Source organism: Schistocerca serialis, chromosome 4 (assembly GCF_023864345.2).
Source record: "Schistocerca serialis cubense isolate TAMUIC-IGC-003099 chromosome 4, iqSchSeri2.2, whole genome shotgun sequence".
Classification (NCBI taxonomy): domain Eukaryota; kingdom Metazoa; phylum Arthropoda; class Insecta; order Orthoptera; family Acrididae; genus Schistocerca; species Schistocerca serialis.
The window spans coordinates 681,495,378-681,509,729 of NC_064641.1; the positions used below are offsets into that span (position 1 = coordinate 681,495,378).

Sequence of the window (14,352 nt, forward strand, 5' to 3'; positions counted from 1 at the left end):
GGGACGAATGGAGACGTGTCGTCTTCAGCGATGAGAGTCGCTTCTGCCTTGGTGCCAATGATGGTCGTATGCGTGTTTGGCGCCGTGCAGGTGAGCGCCACAATCAGGACTGCATACGACCGAGGCACACAGGGCCAACACCCGGCATCATGGTGTGGGGAGCGATCTCCTACACTGGCCGTACACCACTGGTGATCGTCGAGGGGACACTGAATAGTGCACGGTACATCCAAACCGTCATAGAACCCATCGTTCTACCATTCCTAGACCGGCAAGGGAACTTGCTGTTCCAACAGGACAATGCACGTCCGCATGTATCCCGTGCCACCCAACGTTCTCTAGAAGGTGTAAGTCAACTACCCTGGCCAGCAAGATCTCCGGATCTGTCCCCCATTGAGCATGTTTGGGACTGGATGAAGCGTCGTCTCACGCGGTCCGCACGTCCAGCACGAACGCTGGTCCAACTGAGGCGCCAGGTGGAAATGGCACGGCAAGCCGTTCCACAGGACTACATCCAGCATCTCTACGATCGTCTCCATGGGAGAATAGCAGCCTGCATTGCTGCGAAAGGTGGATATACACTGTACTAGTGCCGACATTGTGCATGCTCTGTTGCCTGTGTCTATGTGCCTGTGGTTCTGTCAGTGTGATCATGTGATGTATCTGACCCCAGGAATGTGTCAATAAAGTTTCCCCTTCCTGGGACAATGAATTCACGGTGTTCTTATTTCAATTTCCAGGAGTGTATATTACAAATTGGCACCACGTGAAAGAGAGAAATGAGGCTGGGAAAAACGACAAAGCATCCACTCTGTAGATATAATAGTACACTGTTTGTACTAATGGACGAAAAGTCATGGCGTAAAATAGAAGTAATATCTGTCGTTCCCCAAGTAGTGTTGTAGGCCCTCTACTTTTCCTGATCTACATAAACAATTTAGGAGACAACCCGAGGAAACCTCTCTGATTGTTTCCGGATGATACTGTCATTTACCGACTAGTAAAGTCATCGGATGATCGAAGCAAACTGCAAAACTACTTATGCCAGAGATTCGTATGCAGCGCAGAGTTGCAATTGACTCTCAATATTGAAAAGTGTGAAGTCATTCAATTTCGGGGATATTTATGCTGCGCAAAGTGGCAATTGACTCTCAATAATGAAAAGTGTGAAGTCATTCGCATGACTTCTATAAGGAATCCCCTAAATTTCGGTTACAGAATAAAACGCACAAATCTAAACGCTACAAATTCAACTAAATACTTAAGGATTGTACCTACGAGTAACGTAATTGTACCATCACGTTGATAATTTTGTGCGGAAAGCAAACCAAAGATTGCGAATTATTGGTAAAACACTTATAAAGTGCAACAGTCCTACTAAAGAGACTACTTACACTATGCTTGTCCGCCCTCTTCTGAACTATGATAGGATTGACGGCGGACATCGAAAAAGTCCAAGAAGGGTAAGTCTTTTTTTTATTATCACGAAATAGGGGAGAAAGTGCCAGAGATAAGTTATGCGAGTTGGCGTGGCAGTCATTAAAACTAAGGCATTTTTCCTTGCGGCAGTATCTAGTCATGAAACTCCGGTCACCAACTTCTTCCTCAGAGTGTGAAAATTTTTTGTTGGCGCCTACCTACAAAAGGAGGAATGACCATCAAAATGAAATAAGAGAAATCGTAGTTCTCACGGAAAGATATGACTGTTCGATTTTTCCGCGCCCTGTTAGAGAGTGGAACGAAAGAGAAATAGATTGAAGGTGACTCGATGTAATCTCTGTCAGGAACTCAGTTACGAACTGCAGAGTAATCATGTAGATGTAGATGTAGTTTACATGTTGACTTTGAATTACTCATTACTTTAAAAATTAGTAAATTCGTAACACTTTAAACGAATTTAACGAACCAAGCGTCAACTGATGGCGCTTGAACAGCCCTTTTAGAAAATAGCTTCGGAATTTCTACTGCAGCAGTACAGTCGGAGTTATAAGCTGGAACGTTGATTTTGAGAGTTAAAAAGGATTTTTGTGTAAAATAGACTGCAAAACAATAATTGTAGCGTCAATATTCTCGTTAGCTTTAATAGGGATAACAGCAAATAATGCTAGCTAATATTCATAGTTCATTGAATAAGATGAAAATAACCCAAAAATCTATGGTCTCAGCAATACCCTAACGTCATCACCGAAAATCTTTTGCAATTCTCGACCCAGTTCATGTACAATACTTACGCTAGCGGTAATGTTTGTGTAGTTTCATTCGTTCGAAGTTTTATGTGCAACCAAAGGTAGATTTCCTGAAGGCAATGAAAGTGGTATTTTTTACAGCGCGAAGGAATCAGTGGAAAAGCGCGAATCATGTAGAGTGTTCATACCTGTTGTTTTTGTAGCATTATGTAAATACGTGTAGTATTGTGGGTTTTGCCGGGCGAGCAGTGTGTCAGTCACAACTATAGTCTTCAAAATTTTTCTGGCGACAAATCCAGAAGCTTGTAGACTTGTCGTTTATCGACAATGAGAATCCATCGAATAGATCAAGAGAATATCTTCTTTTGTAGCTGCGTTATTTCGATAGGATCATCCACAAAAGCTTCTAATTGAGTTCTGCCGATACGTAACATCTCTAATCGTCGTACTGTGTCTGACTGGCAAGTTATTTAATACGAATGCAAATCTATAATTTGAAGCTTAAAGCCGGCCGGATTGGTCGAGCGGTTCTAGGCGCTACAGTCTGAAACCGCGAGACCGCTACGGTCGCAGGTTCGAATCCTGCCTCGGGCATGGATGTGTGTGATGTCCTTAGGTTAGTTAGGTTTAAGTAGTTCTAAGTTCTAGGGGACTGATGACCTCAGAAGTTGAGTCCCATAGTCCTCAGAGCCATTTGAACCACTTTTTTTTAAGCTTAAATTTCTCCCGACGTACAAAATATTTAAATAACGTATGGGACTGCAGTATGGTGACGATTTCAACAACTGCTAACATTTAGAATGGTGCAAACCCTGTCATTTTCAAGGCAAAAATTCAAGCAGGGAGCGCTATGCTAGGAAAGTGGACACATCGGTACGCAGACCATACGCCGGAAAATAACAAAGCACAATCAAATGTGAGCAACGTCAAGAGTTATCGATACTCACCGATAGCTGAATTTTGTTTCGAAGGAATTATTTCAGTTTCATTTAATGACTGATTCGAAAATTTCGGCATTACCCAGGGATCGGCTGGACAGTGCTTTCTGGTCGCAGTCTGACAAGGAATTTCGTTCTGCAACTGCCCAGCTTTCGACGAAGTTTGAACGTTTCCGTGGCTTGAAGTCTCATTTTACGTCTCAACGCTATGTGATCAGTCTCGGGGAGAAAGCTTTGGACGAAGAATAGTTTAAATTTTGAACCAACGCCAAAGTATTTACTTGTTATTTATTTTATAAGTTCTCAAGAAAAGTCTGTTTTTAAACTACAAAGTTAGGAGAGGCGCATGTTAAGTGTTGACTGGACTATGTTCGCCCAAAAGTAATATACGTTAATAGTAGCTCAGACGGCTGCCCTGCTTTCACTGAGGGTGGATCCAGATATTGTTCTCTCACTCGCGGACATGGGCTATGTCACAGTTGTATTAAGCAAGCAGAACTACGTTCAAAAGATTCAGTGTTTACTACCTGATTCAACGTATCGTAGCATCGGTGTTGACCCAACGAAAAGTGTTGGGAGAAAGGATAACACACTCCCGAAGAAGAGTTTCTTATCGCAAGATATTACATCAAGTGTTTTATTTCTTGTTGTTCTGTGGCGTCTAGATTAAATGGCCTTCCGAAGATTCACAAAGAAAGGGGTCATATTTTTTCTACTGTAACATTCGTACTCTGACATATCGTACACCAAACATGTCGCTATTCCGTTGAGCTCATTAGGACTCGCAGGATTTCTTACGTCGACAAGGGGGGTTGCGTTTGAATGAGTCTGATCTCAGCCACTCGCTTTTCTTTGATTCATTAAGGTTAATTGACGTTTGGTTTGGTATTCAATTAACGAACCTACTTCACATGTGCTGACTGCCACATGCTTTTTATTCAGTGACCATTTCTGTGAGCAGGCAAATGGAGATGCGATAGGGAGTCAGATGTCATCTGTTGTAGGCAGCCTGTTTGTGGAAGATTTCGAGAAAAGTTCCCTGAAGTCGGCTACTTTGAAACCTGAGTGGTTTTTTTTCTTCTCAGATATGTATTAGGAACTTTTATTGTGTGGCCTGATAGGACATCTGAATTGAATCCATCCGAATATTCACTTAACGATGGGGGTGGAGAAGAATGGCTGCGTCCCCTTCTTTGGTGTATTACCATGTTGCACTTGTAAATGGACGTACTGCTTCCAGCAAAAAGCCAGTGAAAAGAGACTACTGACCTGAACGCAGCCGAGTATGACGGAGCAAGTGTTGGCGTCGAGGGCGATGCCGGCGCTGGCGAAGATGCTGACGGAGAAGAAGATGAGGACGTTGACGCCGGACAGCTGCTCGCAGATCATGAGCCCCACCCCTGTGGCCAGGCCCTTCACCGCAGCGCGGGACCTCACCAGGGACAACACGCCGCCCTTCCGCTGCTTCGCCGACGTTATCACCTGCCAAAGATACAAGCAGCACCTCGTAACTAGAAGCGACCGTAGAATAACTAAGCGCACCAGACGAAAAAGAATTAGCCACCCATAGAGAAATCTTTACAATTATCTTTTAATATGGTGTAATTCCAAACCTTGGATTTGATAACCGCCTGGATTCGACTAGGAAATGAGTCCACAAGGTGGCGCAGATACGTCACGTCCAGGTTAAATCACTCGCTGAGGATTTGATCGCGCAATTCCACCAAATTGCGGGGACGCGGGTGTCCGCCTTTTTCCACTGTTCCATGTCCCGCTTAGTTCCTATGGGTTCAAGTCAGGAGACTTTGCAGGCCAGTCGAGATGTAATAGGGTGAGCGAGTATTCAGAAAATTGCCCGATAATCTTTGCTGTTGTCGTCAAGAAAAACAGGAATGAGCATAGTTGTAAAACTACCGTAGGCTATCATAGCTAAGGGTAGACTACAGAAGTTTTCCAAGTAGGTTTGGTCTGTTAGATCATAACCGCGTTACCTGTGAGTTAGGCGTATTGTACACCTATTGGACCTTACTCATTTCAATCGCTTTGTTTGCGTTTGTGATCAGTGTCTTACTAGTTTCCCCTATAAACCGGAAGCGGTGGACTGTCTCGATACCGACTGAGCATACATAAAGGGCCGCGTAATCTACGGAACGTTTCTGCTCTAAATACTTATCCTCCAATCTGTTACGTAGAAATAAACACTATTTATGGCAAAAATGAAATCGTGAATATTTGCTTCATGTTTTATTCGAAAATTGTTGATTTGTAACGCGGAACGGTGAAATTTTGTAGCAAAAGTAAAAGAAAGTGATAATACCTTACCATTTGGCGCTGGAAAATGCAATTTCCTCAAAAAAAAGGTAAAATAAAAAACGAAAAAAACATGTTAAACATGGCTTGAATACTTGAATGCTTATATAAAACATGTTTCTGTTATTTATAAACAGCTTTCACATTTATTAATAATAACAGGGAAGTCTTGTCTTTGATCGTGTTGAAGAATGTTCGCCGCGCGGAGTGGCCACGCGGTTTGAGGCGCCATGTCACGGATTGTGCGGCCCCTCCCGCTGGAGGTTTGAGTCCTCCCTCGGGCATGGATGTGTGTTTTGTTCTTAGCATAAGATAGTTTAAGTAGCGTGTAAGTCTAGGGACCGATGACCTCTGCAGTTTGGTCTCTTAGGAATTCACACACACATTTGAACATTTTTTTTTAAGAATGTTCCATTGAGTACAAAATAACATTAATTACATGCATATTTTATGTTTGCGCATGCAAAGTCTGCTTGCACGAAACTTAATTGCTTCAATTACAAGAAAGCGCGGAAGTTACGCTATCTACTAACTTTTCTTGCTTACAAAATGTAATTTATATTTTGAAAGGACACAAAATAGGCAATGGACTAACACTAAACGATGTACAATTCTAATTACGTCTTAAACAAACAAACAAAAAACAAAGAGAAGTCGTCGGCTCCCAGTTGCTTCTTTCTCAAGCATTCATTTATGATTGTTTCCCTACCAATGCTACTAACACTACCTGTAATCCTACCACTCACATCACTTACGCAGTGTACCTAAACTATTGAGCGGTAGTTTTGGCAGAGCGCAAATTCAGGGGTGAGCAGTGGTCTCTTACGTAGTGACTAGCTCCGAATGTTGATTGTGTACAAATCCAGTAGCAATATTTTCTCGATAGCAGGGTGGGATGAACCGTCACTGACTGCCTGCAGTAATTCTCGTCGGGTGTGGCAGCGATTTTGATTCAAAAGTCGTGGAACGTCTCTCCGGACGCTCTCAGTCAGGTTCTTTTCTGACCATAATTCTGACGCCCTGTTACACCACTGCTTGTAGACACAATGAATAGTCCGCCACGAAACACCAAAGAAAGCAGCAACTTCACACACCACCTGGCCTTGGGCCCGACCAAACTAGATTCCTCCCTTTTTGCAGCTCTGTCACGTCCTTACATTTACCCATATCTACGTACAACGACCACTTTAAACATTGTCTCAGTGATCGCCATTTCCTTATGCAGTGCACGTAGAGTTGAGCACGTCACTCGATCGCTGTGCCATCTGTAAAGTCTTAACGATTCATCCGTACATGCCCGCTGAGGTGACTAATTTTTTATCTGGTGAGCTCACTAAATACTTCTACATAGCGGTTAACTACTCTGTTAACTTATGATTTTTCACAATATTCGATAAATACTTTCCTATATTTAGAACGCCACACAGCGCAAAGCTATTACACCGCTGGAGATCTGCTCCCTATAAAAACTAGAAATAATTGCTCATTCACAATATCAGTTTCCTAAGTAAAGAAATAACACAACTGCTATTTCATCTACAGTGCATAACACACTGCCTGACGAAAAAAAGTTAAGTACTCAGAAGACAAGGCAATGGAATTGTAGCTAAACACCATCGGCAGATAGGTAAGTCACTAAAGTTCCAATTCCACCGATCTTGGTGGCGCAGTGGTTAGCACACTGATCGGGAGGACAATGGTTCAGACCTGCATCAGGCCATCATGACTTAGGTTTTCCGTGATTTCCCCAAATCGCTACAGGCAATTGCAGGAATGCTTCCTTTGAAAGGGCACGGCCGACTTCCTTCCCCATCCTTCCCTATCCCGATGGGACCGATGACCTCCCTGTTTGGTCCCTTCCCCCAAAACAACCAACCAACCAAACAATTCTCTGTGGCAGATAGAACGACCAGCAGAGTGCACTGGTGTTGTTTGTGTTATCAGGAGTTCCAGTGGCGTTGGCAGCGTCACATGTTGAGCAATCACTACAAAGGACACGGAGACGCTGCGTACTCGTCTGAGACAACCTTATCAGCATCTGAAAGTACGAAAAGGGCCTGACTGTGGATCTCAATTTGGGTGGCTGATCGAATCGTGCCTCGTCCAGATTTGTGGAGCACTAGGACGTCACAGTGGCCCGAACTGGACTGCACGGGAACATGACGGCAGGCTTACTCGTCGTCAAGGTTCCAGTCGGCCACACCTGACCACCACAAGGGAGGTTCGTCGTATTGTGCTCCAAGCACATCGTAGCCCCTTCTAATCTACGCCTGTCGTCCGAGAACAAGTAATGGACTGCCGGCAACATTCTGTGTCATCCCGCACCACAGGTTTGAGAGTAGCAACAGCCGGACTGTGAAATTACCATCCCATGTGTAGGCTGTCGTTAGCATCACAACACAAACAACAGGGTTTGGAGTGGCGCCGTCAACGGAAAGTATGTACTGCTGACGAACGTCATCGCATTCCGTTCCACGATGAATATCAGTTCTGCACTTCATCTCTTTCTTGATGGTGTTGCATCCTTTGTAAATGACAATAACAAGAGAACGTATATACGTAATGTTCACTATATTCTTGTAAGTGGAACACCGATACGTGTAGAAATTCTGCGTGTACTTGTTAATGGACTACGTTCTGTCAACTGAATAACACACACTGAGGCAAGAAAAGGACGCACCACGAAAAAATTATCGGAATTGGATGGAAATCGGTAGATGTGATGTACACATAGCGACAAACAAATGATTACAATTTCAGGCAAATTGGGTGATTTATTCAAGAGAACGAGCTTCAAAAATTGAGCAAGTCAATAACGATCGAATCATCTCTGAACTTTATGCCAGCAGTTGGTCGGCTTGGCACTGACTGATAGAGCTGTTGGATGTCCCCCTCAGGGATAATTCTGTCCAATTACCGAGTTAGATCGTCAAAATCTCTAGATGGTTGGAGGGCGTTGCCCATCAAAATCTCTAGATGGTTGGAGGGCCTTGCCCATAGTTCTCCAAACGTTCTCAATTGGGGAGAGATCCAACGACCTCGCTGGGCAAGGTAGGGTTTGGCAAGTACGAAGACAAATGGTAGAAACTCTTGCTGCATGCGGGCTGGCATTTTGTTGCTGAAATGTAAGCCCACGATGGCTTGCTATCAAGAGCAACAAAACGGGGCATAGAATGTCGTCGAAGTACCGCTGTGCTGTAATGGTGCCGTGGATGACAACCAAAGGGGTCTTGTTATGAAGTGAAATGGCACTCCTGATTGGCGGGCCGTATGGCAGGCCACAGTCAAGTTGGTATCGCACCGCTGTCTGGGGCGTCTTCAGACACGTCTTCGGCCTGGAATCTCATTGGATGGAGTAGAATTGTCTGCAGTGGTAAGTCTCGCTTGGAACTGAGCCCCGATGACCAGCGAAGACGTGTCATGGGGTGAGACTTCTCATCACGGCTGGTAGCGATTGAGGGAATTCTGACAGCACAACGGTACGCCACGGACATCGTGCGATTCGCCTGTTACCTCTAATGCGCAGCGTTGTAGAGCTACTTTTCTACAGAACAATGCTTGTCTACACATAACGCATGTCTCCATGAACTGTCTGTCCGCAGCTCGTGGTCTTGCGGTAGCGTTTTCTCTTCCCGCGCACGGAGTCCCAGTTTCGATTCCCGGTGGGGTCAGGGATTTTTCCTGCCTCGAGATGACTGAGTGTCGTCTTCATCATCGTCATTCATCCCCCTTTCGGTCGGAGGAAGGCAATGGCAAACCACCTCCACTAGCACCTTGCCTAGTCCGGCGGTGCGGGTCTCCCGCATCGTCCCCTCTGCTCCTCGGAGTATGGGACCTCATCAACACCATGAACTGTTTGAGCGATATTGAGGTACTCCCGGGGACAGCAAGCTCCCAAATCTGTCCCCGATAGAAAACGTGTGGAATGAACTTGGACAACTGTCCGAGTGCCAACATCCAGTACACTATGGACCAGTTTCAACAGTTGAGGACCAACTTGCCTCAGGAGAAGTTACAACGGTTTAATGACACCCTTCGCAAACGAATCAGTGCGTGCATCCAGGTCAGAGGGGGTTGAGACACAATACTAATAAGTGTGTTCATAGTGCCAAGTTCTTCGTAAATTTGCCCGATTTTGTAATCGCAGAAGTAACATCAAATGGCCACTCAGCCTGTGAAGTTTCATATCATTTCCTCCTCCCCTCCAGGGTATTGCTCTTTTTTCGTCATACGTTGTATTTTACACCATAGCATGTTATGACGTTCTGTCCCATAACACTGTAAAGATGTGTGCCTTTTCTATGTCATTTAACAACTCAATGACATCTCTGCTTTGAATGTCTGCCTCTCCACCGAGACAATCTGTGCATATACGGGGCGATCTCTCATTAGTCAAGTGAACACTTCCTTTCAAAGAGGTCACATTCGGCGTTCGATCATATCTCTACCTCACGTCATAATTGTGACAATTTGGTATCTCTTTTAATTTTTTATCTCTCTTGTATGTTCCATACTCTGAAAATTCTCAATCTCTGAGTTTTTTATCTCCCTACTGTTTAAACATACGCTCGTGGATGCAGTGTGTGCGAATAGTTACACTACAAATTTCGAACCAGTTATCGATTTCACCACATTACACAAAACAATACTCAAAAACGCATTAGTATTCATATTTTCGTCTAGAATCTATTGTCCCAGGAATACATTAATAATAGCTGTAATAGCTGTAATTTCCCGTTACGCTGAAGTTTTCTAGGATACCTCCATTGGTTGTAAGCCAAATCCAGAAGCTGGAAATTCCCTGCGAAATATTCCTTAGTTGGACCCGCTCTGCCGCAATACCAGATCGCTTGCTATTTAGGTGGAAAGAGCTGGACTATAATAGATCGAATTTCGAACTGACTGCCTTACACGCCAAGCGAAAGTATAAACGGCACTTTTTAAAAAATACAAATTATTTTCTCAATTCTGTGCCTTTGTTACTTTCTCAGCCAAAAGATGACTGCCTTTTGACAAAGTACTAAGTTTCGGGGACGAAGCCCCATTATGAAAACAAATCACCAGACGCTGATGTGCTTACCGCATCAATACGCCTCAGTATAATACTTTCTCTGTATCCTTCTTAGCGCCGTGGATGGCTTCAGCAGACCTAATCTCTGGGCCCAGACACATAATCTGTATATTACCACAGGCGCTGCTAAGCAGTTGAGATACAATTTGATAACATTGGATGGGAAGTGGAACCTGCCTCCAGCAGTACCGATAACATCATGAAAGAGGGTGACAGTTGCTTGCTTGTTCAATGTGAGGACCACTGGTCCACCTCTGAACAAGAGAGACAACTAAGGATCTGGACTGAAATTGGAGCCTTATGTTTCGTTCAGTTATCCTTGTAAGAGAAAGTAAAAATATGTCCGGATTCTAACTTAACGCTGTCGCCAGCATTATACTTTTCGTTATTGTTTAAAAAGCTTGCGGAATGTGTCATGGAAGAACTTTTCGGAATCGGTTAAGGCGCTGCCACCACACGTCTTTTGATGTCGAGGAAAATATGATGTAGACAGCTGTGCACAACAAAAGTTATGGTCACCTAACCTTCTAAAAGTGTGGAACTGGAAAATATTTACTATGTTGTAAGCAACATTAAGAAAGGCACTTATAAAGAGAAAATGGAACTGAATTTCAATTTATTGTAAGCTTACAAATATCAGCACTTATTATATCTTATAGTAATTCACAGTATTTGCCGATTTTATTTATAAATTAAAATTCTGTTTATATATCAGAAAACGAAGATTCCATTCTGACATACTAGTGACATGTATGAACACCATGACTGTATTCGGAATTATCGTGACAGTTCTTTCGGCTCCGTCATGCTGGATACTGAGAGCCAATATTTTTATGCATCAACAAGCTCTCACTGACTGTATGTGCGTATTGCACTGAAAACGTGCATATTAGCCCGAAACTGGCCAGCTGTGGATATACAATGAACAAAACTTGGGAGGTAATAAACAATCGAGGTGGAACCGATGACTTTGCTATTATCTGATTATCTCGAAATAGTGACTTTATCCTGGTGAGCCAAGACATTATAACCACCTGCAAAGTAACGTAAGTGTCCGTGTTTAGAACGCAATACAGCAGCCGCGCGGGATTAGCAACGCGGTCTTAGGCGCTACAGTCGTGGACTGTGCGGCTGGTCCCGGCGTAGGCTCGAGTCCTCCCTCGGGGATGGGTGTGTGTGTTTGTCCTTAGGATAATTTAGGTTAAGTAGTGTGTAAGCTTAGGGACTGATGACCTTAACAGTTAAGTCCCATAAGATTTCACACACTTTTTTTTTTTTTTCAATACAGCAACGATATTTCTTGACATGGATTCCGCAACTGCTTGGTATGTTTGCGGGGGTGTGTGCTAACAGATGTCCACGCAATGGTCACGCTGTTCTCATAAATTATGGAACGCTGACTCGTGGGCACGCTGCTGGTTCTCGATAGCGTCCAAGATATGTGTTCCATCACCTTCAGATTACGTGAATTTAGCGGCCAAGTCATCAAACTAAGTTCACTATGAAGCTCCTCGAACCACTGTAGCCGGCCGCGTTGGTCTAGCGGTTCTAGGCGCTCAGTCCGGAACCGCGCGACTGCTACGGTCGCAGGTTCGAATCCTGCCTCGGGCATGGATGTGTGTGATGTCCTTAGGTTAGTTAGGTTTAAGTAGTTCTAAGTTCTAGGGGACTGATGACCACAGATGTTACGTCCCATAGTGCTCAGAGCCATTTGAACCATTTTGAACCACTGTAAACGATTGCTGGCCTTGTGACATGGATAGTTGTACTGCTGGAGGATACCATCACTGTCGAGCATGACATCAAGCAGGAAGGGATGCAGGTGGTCTGTCATAACGATCATGTAATCGACAGGTGTCACAGTACCTTCGATTGCTACCCCAAGTTCCATGTAAACTCAGGTGGACGGCCTCATACTGCCGACACTGACCTGTGTTCCTGGTACATTGCATGATTATGGCAGCCATACACTTGGATGACAAGTTTTTGGACGCAACGATCGACCTGCAGTAGTGAGAAACATGATTCATCTGAAAAGGAGACACTTTTCCAATGAGCAGTCCAATCTCTACAATACCGTGCTCACTGCAGTCGTAATTGACTATGTCATTATGTCATCGTGGAACATGTGGGGTCATGTGACGTGCAGCCCCACGTTCATGTTCAACAATGTTCGCTGAACAGTATGATCACAATCACTTGTGTCTACAGCAGCATTGCCATTTGTCGTCAGATCTGTCACAGTTCGCCGGTAATAGTCTGATCCCTTTGGTCAGCGGCAAGGTATAAACGTCCAACTTCTTGCTGCTTACTGGTGGTTTCAGTGTCCTTCAACCACTCTCTGCAGCCGATCAAGAAATTGAAAATTTGTGGTAATTTCCTATGGGACCAAACTGCTGAGGTCATCAGTCTCTAGGCTTACACACCATCAAATATAACTTAAACTAACTTGCTAAGGGCAATACACACACCTCCTCACATCATGTCGGACCTCCCTTTCCCCGGCGTTGCGCAACATCTCGACGTGGCATGGACTCAACAAGTCGTTGGAAGTCCCCTGCAGAAATACTGAGCCATGCTGGCTTTTTAGCCGTCTATAATTGCAAAAGTGTTGCCGACGCAGGATTTTGTGCGTAGTGACCTCTCGATTATGTCCCATAAACGTTCGATGGGATTCATGTTAGGTGGTCTGGATGCCAAATCATTCGCTCGAATTGTCCAGAATGTTTTTCAAACCAATCGGAAAAAACTGTGCTCCGGTGACATGGAGCATTGTCATCCGTAAAAATTCCACCTTGTCTCGGAACATGAAGTCCATGAACGGCCGCAAATGACCGTTCAAGTAGCCGAACATAACCAGAGGAGCCAGTCCATTCCATGTAAACACAGTCCACACCATTATGGAGCCACCACCAGCTTGCACATTGTCTTGTTCACGACAAGCGTGGGGTCTGCGCCACACTCGAATTCTGCCAGCTGTTACCGACTGAAATCGGCACTCAGCTGACCAGGCCGCGGTTTTCCAGTTGTCTAGGGTCCAACCGATATGGTCACAAGCCCTGGAGAGGTACTGCTGGAGATGTCGTGCTTTTAGCAAGGGCACTCGCATCGCTCGTCCGCTGCCATAGCCAATTAATGCCAAATTTCTTCGCGCTGTCCTAACGGATACGTTCGTCGCACATCCCATATTGATTTCCGCAGTCATTTCACGCAGTGTTGCTTGTCTGTTTGCACTGATAACCGTACGCAGAGGCTGCTTCTGTCGGTAGTTAAGTCAAGGCCATCGGCCACTGCATTATCAGTGGTAGTATGTACGAGGGTTGTCCGTAAAATAAGGTTCCCATGGCGCTACAGTCCTGAAAAGCGCTGTAACGGTGGACGCCGCGATTCTGCAGTGTACCTTTGTTCCCCCACTCCAAATCTCCTCCCTAGCGAGCTGCCTGCGGAGCTCAGCCTTGGCTTGGCAACCGTACGTGATGGATCTCCCCCACGCTTCGCCCGCCAGGTGTGATCTGCGCTCGGTGATCCATGACGCCAACAGCGTTTTGGGACAGGAAGAGGGTAATGTTGTGCGAGTTCTTGCCCACCGGTACAACAATCAACGCTGCCGGGTACTGCGAGACACTGCAAAAATTGCGCCGTGTAATTCAAAATGAGAGGATGGGTATGCTGTCCAAGGGGGTGCTATTGCAACAGGATAACGCTCGACCGCACACAGTTAAATCCACCAACGAGCTCATCGCAAAATTTGGATGGGATATTGTCAAACACCCACCCTACAGCCCGGACTTTGCCCCAGGTGAGTACCATCTCTTCCCTGACATGAAGAAACACCTGGGTGGAACGT

The 14,352-nt window shown here is 44.9% G+C and overlaps 1 protein-coding gene across 1 annotated transcript in view; it reads right to left on the reverse strand.

Annotated features, from left to right (window-relative positions):
• LOC126474688 (facilitated trehalose transporter Tret1-like) overlaps window positions 1–14,352 on the reverse strand; it is a 158,628-nt gene that overhangs the window by 21,402 nt on the left and 122,874 nt on the right. Inside the window, exon 5 of the mRNA XM_050102166.1 lies at window positions 4,394–4,606. Within this exon, the coding sequence (XP_049958123.1) occupies window positions 4,394–4,606 (213 nt within the window). The remainder of the gene's footprint in view (window positions 1–4,393; window positions 4,607–14,352) is intronic.